Genomic DNA, 24,343 nt, shown 5'->3' on the forward strand with positions numbered 1-24,343 from the left:
ACTTTATTTTTAAAAACGAAGTATGAGAATTAATAGAAACTGAGTTATCTGTCTTTGTAAATTAACTCTTTAAATTTGTATTAATTACACAATAACTGAGTAAATATTTCAGAATAAAGTAAAATATAAATACATAAGTTGTATATATACCGTACACTACTGTTCTACAGTTTGCAGTCTGTTTGCTTTTGAATTTATCTTGTGCACACCAAGGCTGCATTTAATTTATCAAACTACTGTACATTAAAGTTCAGTAATATTGTGAAATCTTATCACAATTTAAAATTACAGTTTTCTAGATTATCTGAACATGTAATTTATACCTGTGATGGCAAAGCTGTATTTTCAGCATCATTACTCCAGTCTTCAGTGTCACATGGTCCTTCAGAAACCATTCAAATATGCTGATTTGATTTCTAGGCTACAGCACGAACATTAAATTGAATTACATAATATATCTAAATTATATTGGCCATCAGCCATCCTGCTACATTTTGAGTATTGGACATTAAATTATAAAGCAATTATAAGGATATTTAAGTTCCTTTTACTTTCATATTGACATTAAATAGTGACCTAAAACAAAGCACAGGTACAAACGCAAGGCAAGTGCTCAGGAAATGCTGCAAATTGCAAAATACTGTACCAATACTGTCAGAGTGACAAATAAGAGTCATATACATCAGGTCACTAACAGAGTTTGGTAAAGATGATTTGATTTATTTTTCACATATACTACTCCAGGTAAAGTGAATGTGAATCTTGCAGAGGAATGCCTAAAGGTCTGTTTGAGTGGAAATGGCTGTCATGATAATGATTGAGATGATTAATGATTATGATTCCACTGCAGAAAGCCAAGACTAGAGATATTTCTGCACATACACCAGAAAGAACACTTCTATTGAGATGATAAAGGAAGTAGGTGAGCTGAAGCAGCCAGTCGCATGGCTTGCACTCCCTGTTTTGTCCCACTTTACTCCAAGTGCCTATAAATCACTTAAGAGCTTTTTTTGCCCTGTGTTCAAGTATTTACTAATGAATCTGTATGTTTTGGAAGGGTAGTTCAGAATAAAATATACTCACTGATCAATTTCATATTTTTCCCTTTTCTTTTGACAAAAGTAGGAAGTGTTTAACACTATTGCAACATAATGACAAGCAAAAAATGTGCAGAACAGCGGCGGTTCGAGACCGCCCTAAAACTACTGTATAATCACCTATTTGAAAGATCGGGCCAATATTGCTTCAATAAAGTTTATAATTTTCATGTGTTTTTAAGTATTATCAGTTTTAACATTTAAGTGATTTTAACCCTTTTACACGCAAGTTTACCATTTTTTAGCTTCAACGTATCACGATACGTAACGTTTCACCTTATTGCTTCCATAGCGACGCGGCATGCTTATCACGTGACACACCTTATAGCCACAATACCTCTGTATGGCAGATGTATCGCTTTTATTTAATTTTTCGTTTTTTATTTAAAATACTCACAAACTTATTGGCTATGTCATCAAATACCTGATATTCCGATTATCAAAAACATGTAAGTGAATGTGTTTTGTTATTTAAAAACCTTTATAATGATCATGTTTGTTGATCTACAGTATAATGCTTGAGGGGCGCCACCATGTTAGTTTGTGCCGTAGTTCTGAGAATCAGATCTGAATATTCAGCTTTGCCATCAAAGGAATAAAATACATTTTAAAATATATTTAAATAGAAAACACTTCTTTAAAATTGTAATAACATTTCATAATATAATTTTTTTATTCTATTTTTGATCAGATATATATAGAGAATAACAGACTTATAAAAAAACAAAACTATTCTTACCAACCACAAACTTTTGAATGGTAAGTATACGGTATGATATTTCCGACATGACTTTCTCATTCTAGAGAGCGTCTGATTGGACAAAAATATGTAGTGCAGGATGTCATCAACATTTGGAAGAGAAAGACTACACTTTTAATGTGTATATCTGATAAACCTTTAGAAGTACAGTAGCATATAGATCTCAAGAAGAGTATCTTGGGATAGAAAAAGCAGAGCTGCAACACAAAGACATAAGAGAAAAGCAGGCATCAATGACTTATGACTCAAGTTTGTCCTCTTTAACAATGTTTATAGCATACTGTTGAATTACTCATGGAGGAGAGACCAGCGTCAGGCTCAAGTAAATTACATGTGTCCCGCGTCAATCGATGTTGTCAATAAAGGAACCAGAGGGGGGAAAAAGTGAAGTAAAAGACAACAAGAATTGCCATAATCAAATCCAAATTGCAGGTGAAAGAACAAGGAAGCCCATCACTTCAGCCACAACGTTAGAAAGGAGAAGAGAGAAAAAAAGGGTTAAAAGATAAAGATGTGAGAGTTAAAAAGGGTGGGTGTTGAAACGTAAATTATTCATATGCTTGTCTTACCATACATAACTCACACAGCGTTCAGTGCTCTTGTGTGGGTCGCATATTTCTTCTATATGCGTTTTCGCAAGAAAAAGTATAACCTGTTCAACTAGGCCACCCATCCATAAGAACTGCTTCAGTATTCTCTCACCTCATCCCATAAATCCTTTTAGGCTGAGTCCGTGAGGGCCGCCTGTCACAGATGTAGCTTTTGATGATGACTCTTCCTTCCTATGCCGGACGTTATGCCAGGCTGATCGATGTCACAGATGTTGCAAGAGCTCCCACCAACTCTTTCCCCCTCCTCAACCACCCACCGAGTCAACCACGGGTCGGCACCAGCAGGCACGTGCTACTGTGAAAAACTGGTTAGCAGATGAGGCTTTGACCATTTCACAGTTTGTGCAAAGCAGCAGTGTGAATTTTGAGCCAAAACATGTGCGAGCTTTACAAGACACTCGGCTTTGTTGATGTTAAGTTGAGTGTGCTTGGAAATCACAGGGCAGGGAAACGTGGAATCCTAATGGGGAGCTGCCATGAGCGCGGCACTCACATGGTTTTAATCAATGAGCGAGGTGGAGATCAAACGAAGGCACTCACGCAAAACACTTGGATCCTCGCAAACACAAACACACGCTCACACAGTCAGCGTTTAGCAAAACTTGAATGTTTCATTAAAACGTTTCATTAAAAAAAAGGCAACATATTTTGATAAAAAGCTGAGGAAATCATATTTTTTTTGTCAAAGACTACAACGTGCATAAGCAGTGCTGTTCCCTCGTTTTAACTATACTGCCCTACAAAGCAAAAAAGCAGTAACTGCATTTTTGGTCAAAAATTAGTTATTATCATTTTCATGACATTCAGGGCATCCTTTGTTATGTGACAAAACATCTTATCTCAAATGTGTGTCGTTTTGGAGACATTTTTTAATAATCTACCTACAACTACTTAGGCTGGATGACACAGGATAACTTTAAAGTCATTTTTCACAGTTCTGCACTCTGCATAGTTACTGCCTTTTTGCTTTGTAGGGCAGTATATCGTGGCCATGAAGGACCAAGTTATTAAGTAAACAAGGGAACAAAAACGAATATCTAAATTATTATGTTGTGGGAATTAATACTTAATCCATGGTCACATTTTTGTGTATAATTTGCGGGCATCAGGGAACCATTATCAATATACGGGATGCTGAAATCCCGTTTGAATCTGAACTCGCTTTGGTGGTGGTACAAGATTTGTTTGTCAGGATCGGTTGTGCACCAAATTCTCAACCATCTTGAGGTTAGTCATCTCTCCTTTTCTCTCATCACGTGACAAGAGAAATCTGTCTCTTGCTGCGGCTGTGCTAGTTCTGTATAGAGCAGAGCAGACTGTTTCAGTTTATAATTGTAGCTTCCATTGTCCAACTGAACTAAATGGTTTTTATTCATATAAAAAAGCAAAACTACAGTGGGCAATTAATGTAATTGACGTACAAAAGGGTGGTGGGGGGTGGGGGGTCGGTGGGGTTGTGGGACTGGATCACTAGATCAAACTATATCAAAATCAGGTAACAATGCTTACACGGCCATATAAGAGCTGAATGCAATTTGCTGCTCGTCGCACATGCCAGTTCTAAACTGTCTGCTAAGGTGTATGTTTGGTGAATTTGCCAAATTCTCATGATCATAATCAAACACCATCAATCAGAATAATCAGTTTCTTGATTGAACATGACAGATACACCAATGATAAGAACCAATCCAGGCTGGCCCATGCAGTTTTCACGGTACCTCTCAATTCCAGTACATTTCACCAGACTGAAAATATGAGCTGTATACTAATTATAATACATCCTCATCATATCAGTCAAATGGACTCTGCAGTTGGGCTATAAATCTGTATTTTCCGGATCATTCCACACACATAATTAATCATTTGCAGGGAAATACAGTGTATGGGTGAATTATAGCTTATTTACTGTATTCTTGTCAGCACTGCAATACAAACACAGCATGCAACATACATATGTTTAAATGTGACCAATAAGAGTTAGCACTTTTAAGACAGTATCTTTGAAATAAAGCAGAACTCTTAAAGGAATAACACTGAAAACAGTGACTGCTTTAAATTAGCCAGAGTGTTACACTGCATTATGCAAGAATACGTTTTTTTTTTCTGCAGATGTTGCAAATGTTACTGAATAAAATGAACAAACGAGAGAATATTGTTCTAAGCACCTGCTTTATAAAACACTGCTATCCCATTAGAGACCTTGTTCAGCACACAAGCATTTTTTCTCGGTTGTGTGTATTGAGGTTCTTTAGTTTAAATTTCACAAAGCTAGCATTTTCCAGCTCTTCCAGTCTGACCCGCTATACAAAACCATCACTGGAAAGAAGCTATCTGGCCCGCTTATTCATTCGAAACCTTCAACCCACTCACCCACCTACATAAACACATAAACTCATATCTGAAGAATGTCTGCTGTGGTTACCGATTAGCTAACGTCTGAATGTACTGCCATGCATTGTCGGTTTTTCTTTCCCAGAATCATCAGTAACAATTTGGCTACTTCTATGCTTAACTGATCTAAACAATATAGCATCATTACATATTTTAGAAATGTCAGAGCACTAAATTCCTTGCTGAAATGAAATCTTCTGCAATTGCATCGTGAAACCATTTTACAGCAGAGAAAAACTTCTCAGAAATATACTGTCTCTAGTTACAACAACACTGTAAAAAAAAATTACATCCCCAAGTCAAAATGTTCTAGTGACTGGTCTCATCTAAATTTTTCAATTAGTCTGACATATTATTTCTCATTGAGCCAATGTTAACAGACTATTGCAACAATTAATTAAATTTATTTTACAGAATTTAACTTGGGCCAATTTAAAAATTTAGATGTGACCAGTCACTAGAATATTTTGACTTGGTAAAGTTAATTTTTTTTTTTACAGTGAACCTGATAGTCAGTGTTCAAAATAATAAATTGACTCGTACAATCCACCAGACAATTTCTGATGATAATGAGATGAGAAAGGGGAATCTTTAAGAACTTAATGATTCCAGTTTGAATTCCTCCTAACGAGCCTGGTCCCTTGACTATTCCATTAATGATTATTTTAAAGGGAAAAAAACAATGCCAATTGACAAGATAATATCAATAATAAATTAAGCTCTAGCGCAAGTTCTGCCGGGAAGACTAAATTGTTACGTAACTTATTACCTTCTCATCTATCCAATCATATCCTAATACTAATGCAGCATCTAATGCAGATGCTGTCGGTCCATTCACCTCCACCCTCCCCACCACCTCCAAGATGGGACCTTCCCTTCATATTCCCTAACACCACCTAGACGGGTCCTTCCCTCCATCCTCCACATAACACCAAGATGTCTTTCTCCTCCATCTACCCCACCACCAGATGGCCCCTTCTCTTACTTTGCAGGGGGTCGGCTGCGCCCCTGCTTTCGTCTTCGGGCAGGATATGCAGAGTCCGAACCCTAGGAATGCAAGCTACGAACGGGGCCTACGCCAAAGAACTTGATTGCTTGCTGAGCTCTTAATAAATGTTATTGTCACAGTATTTATTCTCCCGAGTCTTTCTGGTAGAAATAACTTGCTATCAGTAACTCCACCGGTTTAATTTATTACAGTTATTTGAAAGCAGCATTGGTTTGTTACACTAAAATGAACTGATTCATTAGAGTCATTTGTTCTCTGATTGCAATACACTGGTCATGCTGTATTGCTACTGTATATTCAGTCATGGTGTTGCGACACTGTTAGTGTTATTTTATTATCATTTGTATGCTATTTTAGTATTTATTAATATTTTGAATTAGCTTGGATTTGTATTTTTAGTTTACGTTTAAAATCAAGTTAAGTCATTTTGTTAAGTGCTTTTGTCATTTTTATTTAATTTAATAAAATAATTATATTTAAATTTTAGATTAGTAATTTTAAAATTATAGTAATTTTAGTTCAATTTGACTTTTCAACATTACATTTTTTTGTTTGTTTTTATTTTTATTTTTCAAAAATCGGCGTAGCTAACAATACTAACAATGACTGCAAATTGCAGGGAATTCTGAGCATTTTAGTTTGCTATTAAATCCACAGAAGGATTAATGTGTTAGAAATGTTAACAGAACCGAACATTGTTTGAATCCTGAATAAGAACCGGTTCTCGTTTTCAAACCCTATTCCTTATACACACACAAATGTTCACAAGAACAAATGCACTCGCATAAAACCTACAATGTGATTAACAAAATGTACAGTAGAAAATATATTCTTGTTTATTTATGCAGTAGCCTATTGAGAAAAAATGAAAACAACCTAGAGTTGTAAACTGGTTAGAAAGCTGAATGCATATTTATTCATTTAATTAGGCAAATGAAAGAGCGAGGATATGGAAATGTAGTCGAGGTGAAATCGGCCAAAACATTCCAGTGCTAAACCTCAGTGGTAATACAGAATAGAAAGCAAACGGAGATTGACCAAAATATATCATAAACAATGAGTTTAATAACATCGTATCACTTCTAACAATGCCAGTGCGTTCAGTTTTTATCATCTGAATTCTTCATGGACATTCATTGCTGAAAGTTTTCAATTACCAAGTATTAATTATCCACAATTCAGTACAGAAGATTGATGATCAATTATACACTCAATTCAGCATTATGTTCCTGAAATGCACTGACCTAAATGCAGCCTTTGTAACTACAAATTAAGCATTCCTGGGAAGGCAAGGGACCATTCTTTTGTTTGCCACATCTGATATTAATGTCTCTGTATTATTCTACAAAAGCCTCTCTGATTTCATACAGTTTAGGTAATTACTGTGATATATTGAGTAATTTTGCATAATCTATTGCCTAATGGCTTATGAAATGTCACGCTGGGTCAGCTACAATGTGTTATGTTACATTTAGACTTATTTAAATGTATTTGCATTAAAAAAACATTGGTTTTGTTTTAACACAAAGTTTAAGAGGACATAGCCTGTCTGCAGACAGAAACCTACAGTGTTAATACATAATTTCAAACATTTGCATATGGTAATGCACAAACACACCGTCTATAATAAAATTGAGTCCTCTTAAAATTGAAGTTTCAGACTCTGGAAGGAAACAGGTGTTTTCTAAAAACCTGTTCCAACTTCAAAAAGAAACGCTCCCAACCCTTCCACGGCTCCACCCCCATCCCCATCAAGCCCTTGCAACCTGTTTGAATTTCAAGCATTTCTCTAATTATCATGAGCTGGCGTGAGAGGCTGTAACCTTTCATCCAATTACAGACTGTGTCAAACTCATCTGGGCAACAGCGGAGACAAAAGACTCCAAACTATCCCACTTCATCCGCTTCATGAGTCAGTTTAGAGCATGTGGTTTCACAAAGTGTCACAGACTAGGCTCATGAGAATGGTTGAGCTGTAATGTCTAACAGCTGGACAACTCTTTACAAACTCTCAGCTCCGGTCAGGGATTGTGATTGCACCAATCTTGATGGCTAACGGAATTGAACTTTCTTGAATTTCTCTCAAACATTTGCTTGATGGTTTAAAGCATCACATGGCAAGTGACAACATCACTTCTGGTCCTAAAGACCGAACCACTGGGACATGATTTAACCCTTAAACGCAAAGCTCAGGTCTTTAGTGACCTGGGACGTCATTCACTTCCATCCTCCTCATTCATTTTTTAAAGTTAGACATCAACCTTCTTACTATTCATCAGTCTATTAATTTCCAAACAATATAACAATTAAAAATTTGTTTTCACATAATTTTTTTGTAAAAATGGTATAGGGTCGCTAATGACCTGGGGTGTGTAACAGTATACATATTTGTTTCCCTGCACAACAATAATTGAATCTTTGATGACTGAATAAGTGGAATTCACCTTTATTCCACAAGGAGGCAATGTCTGATACACAATGTTGAAGTAACGTTTCACTCATAGTTACCGCAGGCAGAAAACAAAAGAATAGGAAGTATCATCAGCAAAACTTGAAATGTCTCAGCGATTTACCCCAGAGCAAGAACTAAACGCAATCTAATTTTCACGAGTTCACACTTACAAATAAGTCAGATGGAATAAATGGTATGCATATTTGGCGTGCTGTCCGAAGAGAGGGCTCCGGGCTCGGTATTCGGCCTGAACCCAGAGTACTCCCCCCGTATTGCTGGTTTAGGAAGTAACCAGGCGAGTGTGAGGAGATGGGGTGGTGGAGGGATGCTGAAAAACTGTCGAGGAACGTTGGTGAGTCAAATGAGTATTTATATAGGTCTCCACTCATGCTGATAGGATAGAAAGGTTGATTACTGATTGTTGACAGCTGGTTGGAATGATGTGATAATTGGATCAATTATTTGAACGTGCTCCTCCCGAACTTTGTTTATAAAACATCATTTAATGTCACTGTCACTTGACGGTGGATCTGGTGAAGAAAGTTTTGAGAATAATGTTTGAGATTGCGAATATGAGCCATATGTTGAATGTACTGGGAAATGAGTTCTGACGAAGACAGTGATGATGGTATAAAACATCTGCTCAAACTGAACCCTTCCAAGCTCCAAAAGGTAACAAAATATGCTTTATTTTATTATTCTGTAATTGTTATTCTAATATATCGTGTTTATATTATCTTAAGTAATATATTATCTTAAGTAATAATATAAAATTGAGTATCGTTTTATATTATCGTGACAGGTAGATATCATCCGTGTTAGATATAGTTCCGGGATATATAATAATGACTCGAATATATAATAATGATTGGTGAAACATTCATGCATTTAAGGGTTAAAATAACTTCTTCTTTTTTCTAACTTGGAGTTTCTTCAACCATGGACACTTTTAGATCTGTGGACTAAAATAATAAACCTTAAAATATGTGTAACACTCGCCGTATTATTTAATTTGTCCACTAACAATGTCCAACGGTGTATAAACACACAAGGATAATTCAGTCTATTTTTTTTTCTAAAAGTAATGAAATACCTACTATACAGTCAACACATCTCAAATTATATATAAAAAAAGTCTGACTCATTAGTCTTGTTAAGGCCAATTTCATAGCCAACAGCAGCTATATACCTATACACAAATTTAAATATTATTTTCACGTTTGTTTTACATAATTTGACAAAATTACATAATTTGACAAAATTACACCTTGATTGGAAAGTACACTATAGGTAAAAAAATGTTCTACCCACAAGTACCTTATTTTTTTATATTTCAACTCAAGTAAGCTTGTTGTCTCTTTCGTAACCAATACACTAACATTTTTAGTTAATTTCGTTTTTTTTTTTTTTTTCAGGACGGTGGAAAACTGCTGGATTTGTTGTAAAGGATAGATAAATCTAAAGTGAAACGTGCAGCTTCAATCAGATTTAAGACTATCAATAAACAGTAGCATGGGCATAGGTTTAATATGAGTAAGTGTGCGAGAGAGTCATGGTGTCACACAAAGTGCTGTAGAAGTTTCTGAAAAAGCTTCTCTGGCTTGTGAAGAAGCCCTTATTAATGTGATGACATTTCTAGGTTAGCTTTCAAAGCTTTTTGAGTATGGCACACATAGCACCTCATTATGAGAAAACACATCCACTTGCTTAACACACGGTAGACACACAAATCCACTAGCACGATAATGAACAACACACGCACAATAAAAGCTAAAAATACAGGCACGCACACACACACACGCATGCACACTTCTCTGAACCTTCACAGACAGACGCACACATACATTCAAAGGTTTAAGTTGATGTTCACACATCAAATTAAATCAGAACTAGCCAAGTGAAAGCAATTGTCTTGAACTGAGCATGAGATGATGGCTCTGAGAACAGAACCAAGGGAAGAAAGACAAATACTCAGATATCGACTGTGGTTAATGTACTTAATGTGCCTAACAATGGCATGCTGTGAGCACCGGGTGTCTGGGAGCAGAGAATACGGCGGTAAAAGCCATACCGCATTGTGCTAACTACTGAAGATGTGAGCCTCGAGATCAGACAGAAAGCGAGTGGTGTCAAACGAAACGGCTGTGCATGAGGAAAAGAGTCAGCTGAAGGTTTGCATCAGAGTATCAAATTAAACCTTCGTTTTCTGATAATCAATAAACAAGCCAGGGCATCAACCTTGGTCTGAAAGTAATTGGGATGCATTCATTCATTCGATGCAGTTCGTTCAGAACACATTAAATGACACTGATACCTGCATCTGAATCTTATCACACCTCACGTCAGTTAAGGGGCTGACTAATGTAATTCTTATCTCTGCGGAGGCGAAAGAGATGGTGAATACCTAAAAGTACTTGTGGAATATGCTGTACTATAGAGATCACGACTGCCAAGCACAGCATATCTGTACAAAAGTGTGTGTTGCAGTCAGTGCAGAACTTGGACAGATATTATACTCTGTCTAGACTCTTTTAAGGAGCTTGAGTGATGGAGCTAATCTAATTAAAAAATATGAAAAAGAACCCAAGAGAACCACAACCGGAGTTCAGCCAATAATTCCCAAACAATCCACCCACTCCCAGTATTGCACAAAGACTAGCCAAGTGTCTATGTTTACTTCCAAATTACTTACTAATGAGGCACCTGGCTATGAAATGCTTGAATCTTCTCTGATGTTTAAGACCTTCTTAATTCCTCCCCCAGTTATACACCCAGCACCTTACGTAGATGGTGTTTACATTAAAGAATTTGACATACTTATACAATTGTAGTCGGCTATTATGTCTACATCCACTTCAATACACAATTTTACTGATTGAAAACTGCACTGTACTATGAGATATCTTTCTTTCTTAATTCATAATCTTTTGTGTGGGGATTAGTCAAATTTGAATTGTAAGGACAGGGGTGTTTTTTACTTTTCTCGAAACTTTCAAACAAGGCTTTTTCAAGTCAACCAACACACTCTCATTGACATTCGTAACTATTAAACCTTTAGGCAAATTTGTGGCGAATTCACATTAATCTCATTTGTACGTTTTCCTACGATCTGCTCTAAAAATTAGGTTTAGGGCTGGACATTCTGCTTAGTTATTTTCTAAAAATGTTATTTGATCATATGAAACTACATTCATATGAATTCGCCAAAACATAAAATTGTCATACTTTTTCATGTCGAGTTGAGTCAACATTAAAAGTCTTGTCAGACTTTGCTTTTCTATTTGTATTATACTTTACTGCCATTATGCTACATCAATTCAAATTAGTTAATTAAATTGTAATTGTAGTTCTGAATGTCACACAACCCTGATTTCTTGTAGGTTCAGTGCAGCTTCAAAATCAACATGCATTTTAAATAAATATAATCAAATATAGACTTGATTTACTAGATAGCTGATGTCAGATCTGAAAGTAATAAGCTCTTTGCAAAGCACTTTGCTTTAATCAACTTCAGTCTTTAAACCAATGTGTTAAAAGAGCTATGGACCTAGGGGAAAACAAGGAGAACTTGCTACACAGGTAATTTTAGCACATCTTTAAATAAACTGTTTAAATATGCAGCAATCCAGATCCAATCCACCCTCTAGCCCATCACTCTTTAGCCACATTGGTATAAGCAGTTCCAGTGGTGCTTGTTAACAAATGCCACATGAGGTAGCCATGTTCTATAAGAGGATGATTTGTTTCCCACAGAGAAGAAGAGGGTTATGTGCTCTGGAGTGACATAATCTTCATTCAATTTGACTTCCTGCCATCTGCTATTCTAATTCATCACTCATTATGAATGTCCTTTCACTCACAGGCGGTGATAAACCACTACACCCACTATAGGTCATAAAGACCAACAAAATATGACAAAAGGAACAGAAAATAAATGTGCCTGATTTGTTATAATTTATGTGCTGTTGAAAAACACTACAAAATGAATAAAAAATAAACTGTATGCATAAGCATACATACATGCATACATACATACATACAGTTATGGACACTTTCAAGTGGTAATTTTACACAATTTCCAGCTAAAGCTTCTAGATCCTAATATCCTCATATCAACAAAAAAAAAATCATTATTTAATTAATCAGTTTAACTCATTCTACAATGATAGATGCATACGCATTATACACAGAGTTGAGCAATGTAGTACTCCCTAAATTAAATTTAAAAAAGTAGTTCATCTCATGGAGCACCACTATTTATTTAATACCAAACTTGGATTGTTATCTTCGGTTATGCCTTTACCATTCAGTTAGTGGGAAAATAGATCTGCAGCAATCAATCTTAGTTCTTTTCTTTTTTTTTTTCATATTTTCTCATAGTTCAAGACCAGACACAGTGACAAAGCACACCGTCGGTTTTAGTCGGATGCCAATTGTTTTTTTGGGGGGGCGATTTATCATGTTAAATCCGCTTCGGTGAGAGAGAGAACTCTGATTGGCTGTTCAGTTTAGCAAATGATCCAGTGCCCCCCGAGAATTAAAGTGAAAGTGATGAAAGCGAGTAAAGAAGTCAAGATGGTACAGACAGAAGGCTGTTATAATATTACGTAATCTTACCTGATAATTCGAAAATGCACAAATATTTTTCTAATAACATGCGAGATGTATGATATTCCATAATGCAGGCAAAGTCAACAGTAATTACAAGGTGTTTGTTTTCATTTCTTTGACATTTATTTGTTCTATGTGTAGACTGTGCATCTATTATTGGGCTATACATTTTTTACTGTTGCCTTGTTTTAGCCTAGACATCAGTGCTGTGTTTGAATGGCTATTAGACATATTTTATGCGCAAAATTGCTTGATGGGTGCTGATTTAAAGATATATTACACGCAGGCGCAAAACACACATGCTAGTTACATTTACATTTATTCATTTAGCAGATGCTTTTATCCAAAGCGACTTACAAATGAGAACAATAGAAGCAATTAAACTAGCAGTAGGACAACAGTATGTAAGTGCTATGACCCTTCGCAGTTGGCACCTTCGTACTGGATCAAGTGCTGCCGAAAAAGATACGTCTTCAGCAGTTTCTTAAAAATAGCTACGGACTCAGCAGCTCTGGTTGAGTTAGGCAGATCATTCCACCAGCAGGGAACAGGCATGGTAAAGGTCAGAGAAAGATATTTTGTGCCTCTGTGAGATGGTTGACAGTCGCCTTTAGTCCTTTTGGTGTGTTCAAGCGCAGCTTTTAGGGTGAGACGCAGCCGACGAGAGGCAACAACACAGTAAGCTTTCCCCACAAACAACAAATTCTTCAAAGATGTCTGTCACTCTTAAAGAAAGCTATCCGTTAACATTCCCTTTCATCTGAATACCTACTGCTAGTGCAGATCCTATCAGAAGCATATGATTAGATTTTTCTTTTTCCTTCTAATTTTTTTTGCCATGTTTATAGTTTTTTTTATATATATTTTTTTTATATATATATATATATATATAAGGCTACTATGAATAGAGAAAAGGGGCTAAATTCGCCATGCTAACCAGCTAAATTAGGGATGTCCCGATACTACTTTTTCACTTCCGAGAGAACAAATACTTCTCCAGGATAATAGTCCACAAAAACAGTTGATTATGAAAGACTACCACCCTTTATTCAAACACTACAAAAAAATACAGGTAGGCTACTTCAGTACTTAAAGCTACCAACAGGTTTAAAGTTAAAACAATTTAAACAGCAGAATTCAGCATTGTAAACAAATAAATACAAAACTACCCCTCACAGTACAGATATGTGCAAATCACAGTAGTAATAACAAAAAGGCACTGAAAGACATAAATAAATATGTATAACATTCCAAATAAATAACATAACATTGACAAACGGTTCTGATTAATTCGGTTTGGGAGAAGAGATAAAAGCCCCCCCACACTGACAATTGATTGGTTGGGTCCTTACATGCGCTTCGTGAGACGCACACTAGCACACACACACGCAAGAGGCTTGTTCGACTTGAACTGGCGCTGCACATACCGATCGGTGAATGACAGCAAAGTACCGCGAGAGCGGCTAGAAAGTAGACAGCTCCTTATGCTTTTGAATTCTCTCGTGGTACTTTGATGTCATAAACCGATCGGCCTGTGCAGCGCCGGTTCAAGTCGAACAAGCCTAATGGCTCTCGCTCCCTCTCTCTGCCGTGCATGTGTGCTCTTGCTCGCTCGCTCTAGATTCCGGGAGATTTTCACTAATTTGCGGGCATCAGGGAGCCGCTATCAAGATCCGGGAGACTCCCGGAACTTCCGGGAGACTAGGGATGTCTGAAATACTCCCACAACGCTGACATGGCTATTCTAAGTTAGCTAACTCTCATACTCAAGCGAATATAATCGGCTACTACTGTTATCACGTGACAGGCTGCGCCGCTTAGCTGGATGCCGCAGCAAGGGAAATGCTAATATTCAAGCATTTAGGCTAGGCGATGGTTTAAGCTAGATTTTCCCATGGTTTGTGTTGTGTAGGTATCGGATCATATTTTTTTCTCCCCTCCGATCTCCGATCTAGCGTTCTGGGCCAGTATCGGCACGATACCGATGACGTGGATCGGATCGGGACATCCATAAGCTAAATCATCTTGACCCCTTAATATTCTTCACACAGTCTAGCATGATCTTACTCCTGTGATGAAGGTGCCCTACCATGACATAATGCAAGTCAGGTCTTGCTCATCAACAAACACCAACGGTGCCATTAGTCTGTCAAAACAAGTGAAGAATGAATTCCTCTTTTAGTATTAGCTGTATTGCATGGGCACAGTCCAGACAGTGATGACCACAATTACACCCCAGCGTACAGGAAAAGAAGGCCAATGATTAAAGTCCAATGACACCTCATCAGAACGGAAGGTCATTATGGAAAGATTGAGTTCTGTTTCACCAGTGCAGCCATGTTGCTCCATTCATGATTAATTGTGATCTGTGAGCCTATCAGAACCAATGATCTAGAAAGGAATGGCCTCTGTACACTCATTAAAGAGAGAGTGAAAGTAATGGAAGAAAAAAACTAATGACAAAACTATCTACTTCTAGCAACCAGCAAAATGAGCCTTGTGAGCCTATCAGATGGTAAACTTGTGTAATACGGCTGTATGTTGTTCTCAAGGGAAGAAAGTCATTTGCTTAACTAAGAAAACAATTCAACTGGTTCTCCATCATAAAAAAAATCACACGTCAACGCTCAAAATTACAATCAACTCGGCATTTCACTCTGCAAGTTCACTCTGGGAAAATGCGGTGGCCACATTTACATTTTTAACAAGGAATCTGATTGCGCTTTGCGCTTTGCTGAACTAGGCCTATATAATGAGAAAATCTTTTTTTTTTTTTTTTTCACACAGCTGCTGATGGTCCTCTTGTTAGATGGAGAGCCCACAGTGGATTGTTTCTCTAAGGTGCTTGCTTTGAATTTTTCCACAATGTAATCGCAAATGTCACACAATAAATAACGCATGCAGGACTCATGCAAGGAAGCCTTTCTAATGAAGCTGACGGTGACAGCACAGTTCATGTGTGTGGGATAAAGACCTGAACTACTAGAGCTTAAGGGCCCACAGGCTCAACCAACCAGAACAAATTTGTCTCACGCTCTCAACATGGGTCCTCTGTCAAACACACTCCTGTCCTCAAGCTGGGAAAAAAATTACCGTGTCACAGATAGTGTGCCCAATACGAAGCTGAAAATATAATGCAATACATTTTGATAAATAAAGCTATGATGCTTTAGTTTTGATGTCTAAACTGTAGTGCACAGATAGACTACTATGTACATACAAGTACGTAGATATGCATATTCAGAGGATGGCTAGACAGTTTACTGTATCTAAAAACATAGTGGTGAGCCACTCATAAACTTGATCTATAACTCGACAATGAGGTATGAAAGCTTATTTCCACTTTAAAGAGAAATTTAGCTAAATGTGTCATCTCAAAATTATGACTTTTTCACAATTATTTTGTGACTTTATTTCTTGAAATAGCAATTTTGGTTCTCGTAATTGCTAATTGTGATATCTCACAACTGCAACTTTATTTCAGGAGTTGACAAAACTACTGCCTTTGTTACAAAGTTGTTACTGAAATAATTTTATTTTTATTTTATTTGACGATACTAGAATTTCCTTTAAGCATTTAAAGCGATGTTGAACGCTCTCGTGTGTATCCATGTAAGCGCTCGGTAAAGAGTGTCAAAGATGTCATTGTTAATCATTGTTGCCAATCACAGACATGTTGAGCATGTCAACCCAATGGCCAATCAAAGGTGTTTAAGAATCCGTTCAACACCGCTCAAATAGCCTACTGGTATTGTCACATTTTTTTTTTATTTCAGTACCGACTTGGTACCGAACATTACAAAATGGCATTAGACGATGCACAGCAAATCTTTCCAGGCGAGAGATGTTTAAGGAGCATTGATTCGCTCAAGCCAGCAGCTGTGGCCTCTGACATTGAGAATAGGGTGTTTGCTTGTAATTGCCCCCCGACAGTTACATGCATCAATGAAAGCAGCCACTGAAATCTCCCACACAGTCTCGCACACAGTGGGAAAAATATGAGACATACGGCAATATATTTAATCTGTCTTAGGCTTCCATAGATGATAGACTTCTAAAACAAATGTTCCACCATTGGACGTTAACCTACATTAAATTGTGGGTTAAATTGTGATAGCAAATATTTTAACATAAAAAACAAACACATTATCCTGTTAAATTGAAGTTGCAGTCCGTAATGTTTGGGACTCTAGCGGTTAATAAACAGAGCTGCATGTGTCTTCCGGAAGAACATTGTAGCCGGAGCTACTTCTCTCTGTTTATGTCTATGGGGCACACAGGTACTGGGCTACTTCACAGTGGTACGACCCATACCAATCTAAAATAGTCTGAATACAAACACTTTTTTTATAGGTGTACTGTAGTGATTCAGGATAAGACAAAAACATGGTTTAGAAAATGGATTCATGATGTCCTCGCATATTAAATACATTTTGTACATTTTGAACTAGGGCTGCACGATATGAGGAAAAGCTGCGATGTGCGATAACATTGTTTAATATTGCGATGACATGTTCCCATGTCTTAGTGCTTTAATAGGTTATTTGCGTGATAGGTCAAACGTTTATTACCTGCCTGGTTCAGAATACACGATTTTAGCGCGATTTTGGCACGATCCGTTTGACGTATGGGTGTCGTGGAGATTCGTAATAACGACACTGGGCGTCGGGACGCAAGATTCGATCGTTTCATCTCGTATAGTGTGTCATAGTGGGCGACAACCTACATCGCGTCTGCGATGCTTCACGACAGAAAGACTATAGCATGTTTAATTCTTTAACGGTCCTCCACGACGGGTTGAATATGTGAGCGAGGCGAGACGTGAGTGAGTGCAACAGTGAGTGTGTGTGTGCGCCAGTGAGCGTGTGTGTGTGTGTGCGTGCGTGAGTGAGCGAGTGAGTGAGCGAGGGACAGTGAGTGTGTGTGTTTGTGTGTCTGTGCGTGCGAGTGAATGTTTGCGAGTTGTGTGTGTGTGACGGCACGCGATGACTGGTCGGAAAGCAACGTGTAGTCTGACATGTTTCTTGTCCACGACAAGATTTTAGGAGTCAAAAACGTGTAAGTTAGTGCTACTCTGAACCAGGCATTATTCATCGTGTCAGGCTGTCTGTAGCGATGTGTTCATCGCGGGAGTTCATATCGCGATGACGATGAAAATTCAATGTATCGTTCAGCCCTATTTTGAACACACAAAAAGTTACAGACTGCAGCTTTAAAAGCAGAGTCCACCCTTTAAACACAGTTGTATTTTTACACAACAATTGGGAATTGTATTGATTTTCTATTCAATTAAAGTCAATGGTTAACTTAATAATATATATTAAGTTACAGGAATAGTCCACAAAACAATTCTGTCATAAATTACTCACCCTTATGTCTTTCCAAATCTCTTTACATTTCTTACATCGTTTTGAAGAACCTTTTTTTATGGTTCCCATTGACTTCCATTATATTTGATGTCAATGGAAACCGAAACTGTTTGCTTAACAATTGGCTAACATTCTTCAAAATATCTTATTTTGTGTTCCACCAAAGAAGGGTTTGGAATGACATGAGGGTGAGTAAATGATGACAACATTTTTGGGTGGACTATCTCTTTACCTTAATATACAGTATATGAGTTATATTTGACTAAATAAACTGCGAAGTTTCTAATTCGTGTGAAACAAAGGAAAATGTGACTGAAAGTGTGGCATGCCACCAAATCACACCTTGAAGCATGTCGAATATGTGACGTCTGAATGTGCTGTGATTAATTGGAGAACTGTCGCTGATGATTTCACTCTCTCACCAAGCCAAGGAACAAGTGCACCCTGAGGTATTGTAGCTAACAATCCATTATTCAAGGAGAAGGCTTTAGCTCCAAGCTGCAGAAGCACAGTTGACTCCAGGAGGCTCTGAGGCCACGCTCAGTTACAATTATAGCTCCTAGCACAGCTAAACTAGAAGAGGTGAGCATACTTAAAACAGACCTGTGAAGTCGAGAAGACTGGGACGCTACAAACACGTGTATAAGCAATCAACTTATGTTCAAATATTAGCTCACCATACTATTTAGTTCTCAAATCCATTTCAACTGAAACATATTTGGACTGATATGTCTATACTAAAGCAGCGTCCAAACTTAGAAAGCGATAAAATCTGCTATTGAGGAACATAAATGAAGTATTCACAATTCATCACCTCTGTGAGAATGCTTCATCATATACTTCAGTGCTCTAGCAGCCTCAAGGAGACACTTTCAGAAAACAGGTTCATCCCCTCAGGGTGAAAAAAAAAAAACGCACATGAGAACCGTTTCTCGTAGACTGCAATGAGATTCAATAGAGAGCATATTTGAGAATTTTGCTTCTGAGGTTTTTCTCAAGACAAAAAAGATCCCAGTAATCTCCCTTGTGTCTCCCCCCGAGTTTCAGTAGAGATCTCGATGTCTTAAACTTTGCTGAGATTTGCCAAGAAACCAAGAAAATATGCCAAGAGTATCAGTATGAACAGATATGTTCTCTTCAATTCTTCCAAATTATTCGAGATATCTTATCCACATTGTTTTTTTAGTTACATAGTGATACTGTGTCAACAATCGATTATTTGTATTCCTCCAATGGAATTAAAGAAACATATAATGACACAAAAGTGGAACTTCCACTGTGTCTCTCAAGCTAAGAACAACTAAGCATTAAGATGCCCTTTCTTCTCTTTGAATGCACTGAATCTATTTGTGCCAGATGTATGATGGCTTTTGTTTTTACTGCTAGAGAGTCATAATGCTGATCTGAATGTCCAAAATCACCATTGAAGCATCTACAATTAGTGCGTATAAGTTTATAAGCACATAGTGTATGCCACATTAGTACCTACATCTAATTACATGCCAAAACACAATGATAAAAAAAAAAAGTATGATTATAATCAATGGGATCATGACATCATTGAACATTATCTTCAAGATGTTTTACAGCAGTTCTGGCAGCTCTGTATAATGTTGAAATATAGGAAATGTGAATATCACAATGAAATAAGCAGGAAGAAAACCTGTCCACTCTCACAATGACAGCACATTTAAATCTGAATGGATATACATCACTCTCATGCAAAACATTCGCTGTGACTGGAGATCAATAAGAACAAGGAGAAACATCCACTGAGCTCCGGTAAATGGATCTCTAGTCCTTCCAGCATGACAACTGATCAGTCTCCTTCTGTTTCTCAAAAATCTGATGTGATATGGCAAGCTGTTTTAACATTGACTAATTATTAAAACATAGATACATTAAAACTAACTAGTATGTATTTGTATTTTATTTCACTAGGATTTATATTTTAATTACTTGCAAGTACCGGTAATCCTTTATTGACTAGTATCCCTTTTTTGCAGTATGTCTACAGTAACTATTCATCAAATAATCATACTGTTTTCTTACAGTGATTAGCATAATGTACTCACTAGTGTTTATTCCATTGCTTGTCATGGTTAACTGGTTAATTGCAGATATTCGTCATTAATTCAATGATGATCTGTGATTCAGACATCAGCTATTTTCCAGTTTTACATTTAATTATGCATTTGGCAGACTTTTTTCAAGCCATAGGCTACTAGTATTTACATACCAGAGTCTCATTAACATACAAAAATAAAGCGGGAACAGACACTATCATTTGGTATAATGACTTACAGCTAAGAATAAGAACAATAATCAAATTATGTTTTTATTTGTGCTCTATAAATAAATTGATTGACTGATTTATTTATTGATTGATTTTAGTATAGTGTGTAGACTAATAAATAAGCATAGTGAATATTATCACTGTTAAAGGGGAACACGGTAACTCTAACCATTTCTTCGATGATTTTCACTTTTGTTGTCGCATGTTTTCTCAACGAGCTCCCCCTACAGCTGTGGGGCGTATATTTCACAACACGGTCATAAAAAAAAATAACTTGCGGCACCCTCCTCCCCCTTTCTACCGCTGCTCATGTGCATGTGTTATTACCGGTGCCAACTTTATCGTGTGGAGCTATGTCTACCGAGGTGGGTAATACATCAGTATCAGAACATTGACACGTATGTCGAATTGCCGTAAAGCAGTTTGTGTTTCTCGCTCGTTCTCGCTTCTCACGAGAGTTCCTATTTCCAATTTACCGGGATGTTAGTCCCCATGTTGCAAGGTTGGTTTTCCGCCTGGGAACGTTGGGGGGAGCGGGGAAAGTCACCATTTTCACCAGAACCGGTTATTTAACCATCCAAATGATTTCAAAACAGTTTTAATAAGGCTATTTATGCTATTTAAGGAATAATTGGTGAAATTTAAAAAAAAGATAGCTAGTCTTTTTTGGATTAACTGGATTATTATATAAATAAATCATAAAAACTGGTACCATAATAACAAAGTTGCTCGTTTTTAAGGATTAAATGTTAAGGGAGCTTGCCATAGATGTAAAAATCGTGGGAGTAAGATCATGAAAGCCGTAGCAGCCTGTCAATGAGATACCTTGTAAAATGTGTCTCTCTTACCTTCATTTGACCAATTAAAACAGCATGAGCTACAATGAATGGCATTTCAAATATCCGCATATGACTTGTGATATAGTTAATGCAAACTCATGCGTTCTGTTGTTAATTCCAGGGCATGTCTGAGAGGCACAGTAAACATTTTGTTTTAAACGAGTTATGTGCCGAATTATGCAGTTCTTATTTTGGTATGTCTCACTAGAATTGAAAGTTAAACAACACCACTCACAAAAAAACATGAATCCTGCGATTTGTCACTCACCTTTGACGAGATGCGGGACAGCGAGGTGCACGCAGAGGGCGATGGAGACGAGAAACAGTCCCATCCTCATCGAACAGCAGCTACGAGTTCCAAGGTTACAAACGTCCAACGTTACCTACGGTTAAAACTTATTTCTTCCACTGAGTTACACGCACAGGTTTTCTACAAAGTATCCCTGGACAGGTGTCAGTTAAGTCCGTGTTTTTCTCCTAGGAAGGGTCAGCGGAGATGAAATAAGTGATCCTCTCAGGAGTTCCTCGGAGTGCACTTATGCTGCAGTGGCACGCGGCGAGATAACGCAGAGACTCCGCGCGGGTCCTGATCAAACGGTGATTGCGCGCGGCAGACGGTCAGTGTAGCGCTCGAGCAGCGGCGCTGTCTTACTGATAAAGACGAGCCTCGCTCCTCCCCAGCAGCCCTGGAGCCTCCAATACACAGAACGAACGGCAAAACCCAAATGGGTGGGACACTGTCAGTGTATTTCACTTCGCACCGGGAAAGGCTCTCTTTTTGCTCTGATGTAGAACAGGTACAGCGGCTTAACTGTTCTGACCTCACTTCCGAGATTTATCCCACACAGTCTTTTTTCTCTATGTCTGTAGGCTAGGTGAGATAGTGGGATGGCCCTGTAGAGGGGAGACCAGGAATTGCTGTAACAATTTTTGCTTTGATATTTTGGATCTATTTATAAAACGTATTATGATTCGTCCCATATCTGTTACAATTTAAATAAAGTATAGAGTGCACAGGCGTTACCTACCTGCGTGAGTTGTTAGTCGAAAACATTTTATTGAATAGCCTGCATGCCCTGCATCAAACTACAACCTAAACATTATAACAGGTAAACAAATAGTAAACATTTTATTTTAAAAAATAAAAATAGCTCAAAGGAATGGAATAACTTGCATGACTTTAAAAAACTTAATCAATGGTTACAGAGAAAACTGGCAATCATTGGCAAATTTGGCCAATCCAACATGTTTGCTCACATGATGTGACCCAGATCTGTTTTTCTCATGACAGTGTGAACAGGAAAGACCACATCTGATCTTTTCAATTCCAATTTGTCCGAATCCCTTTTTAAAAAAAATAATGCCTGCTCATAAATTATCTGCATGGCTTCCATGGCATACTATAAATAAATATGTAATCGTTTAGGCCTACTTTAATGCTCTCCGTGTTTACTTCAGGATGACTTCAGGTTCAGGTTATTTTGCGGATGCGGGTCGGCTCAGGACCATGACCCGTTCGCAGTGGAAAACTGATATTGGCCACATAAAACATCAATGTGAACAGCTATACAAAAAAAGAAAAATTGGAATTGAGCAATAAGGCTTGCAGTGTGAACAGAGTGTAAATGAATAAGGATCACAGATTTTCAAGGTTTTTTTTCTTCAGAAAACAACAAACTCACGCAGAATAGTGTCCCTTGTTGCTAGGAAACGTGTGACAAATGTAAAGAACACCACCAATTTTAATAATCATAAACAGTCATGTAAACGGCTCGGTTACTAACGTGACCTCGGTTCCCTGAGATAACGGGAACGAGTATTGCGTCTTTGACACTATGGGGGAAAGCAAATTTTTCTCAGATTTATTGAAGCCTTTTATTGAATAACGCAGTGCTACTGCACAAACATATGGCGAAGTGGCGTGTCTGTGCGATCCAATCGGGTTATTCTAATTTCACCATAGGATTTCAGGTTAATTTGACTAAAGTGAAGAACACCAAGTCGTGTGCGTCATAGCACGGCTATCGTCTACGCAATAATCGTTCCCATTATCTCAGGGAACCTAGGTAACGTAAGTAACTGAGACGTTCCCTTTCGAAACGTGTACTCGTATTGCATCTTTGACACTATGGGGAACCAGTCCAATCACGCCGAGCTATGTTCGAGCAGAACAACATGTTCTACAGCCCTAGTCTGGGACACATGGACAAGGGCCCAGAGGGCAGTAGGGCTAAGAGGGCAATATAGCGCCCGATGAGATGGGGATTGGATAGTAGTCCGAGCCACCAGTGAGGAATTGGTGGGTTGAGCTCTTCAGAGAGGATTTGTGCCTGCAGCGCGGAGACCTTCGAATTGTAAAACCTGGTAAAAGTGGACGGCGAGAACCAGCCGGCTGCCACACAGATGTATGTCGCCGATAGACACACCACTGTACCACACCCAGCACGAGGCCATGCCTCTGGTCAGCCACGCCCGCATTTGGGTCGAGTCGAGTACCGCCCCCCCAGGAAAGAGATCTTCTGGCTGGGAGATAGCGAGCTCTTGGCAATGTTGATTCTGAATCCTAGGCATCTCAAATGGCTGAGGAGCACAGATCTGTGAGAGTTCAATTTTGCCTCCGACTGTGCCAGGATGAGCCAGTCGTCAAGGTAATTGGGGATGCCCATCCCCTTCTGTCTCATGGGGGAAATTGCTGCGTCCATCCACTTCGTAAAAGTGCCGAATGGTAGGACTGTATATTGGTAGGCCACCCCTTCGAAAACGAATCTCAAAAACGGTCTGTGAGAGGGGGTTGCCAAACAAGTAATTGCAAGTAATTTGTCTGTCCACACCGAATGGGATACGACTATGAGATGAGACCAAACCAATAAAAAATTATACGTTTTTATAATAAACTTTTATAATAAAC

General features: G+C 38.0%; 1 protein-coding gene across 2 annotated transcripts in view; it reads right to left on the reverse strand.

Annotated features, from left to right (window-relative positions):
- edil3a (EGF-like repeats and discoidin I-like domains 3a) overlaps window positions 1–22,302 on the reverse strand; it is a 226,486-nt gene extending 204,184 nt beyond the window's left edge. Inside the window, exon 1 of one of the 2 annotated variants that reach the window (XM_079607124.1) lies at window positions 21,704–22,302. In XM_079607124.1, coding sequence (XP_079463250.1) covers window positions 21,704–21,773 — 70 coding nt within the window. In that variant the 5' untranslated portion in view covers window positions 21,774–22,302. The remainder of the gene's footprint in view (window positions 1–21,703) is intronic. The other variant, XM_079607126.1, reaches the window with a different exon arrangement.
- Between the last annotated feature and the right edge of the window lie 2,041 nt (window positions 22,303–24,343).

Source organism: Phoxinus phoxinus, assembly GCF_949152265.1.
Source record: "Phoxinus phoxinus genome assembly, chromosome: 3".
Taxonomy (NCBI): domain Eukaryota; kingdom Metazoa; phylum Chordata; class Actinopteri; order Cypriniformes; family Leuciscidae; genus Phoxinus; species Phoxinus phoxinus.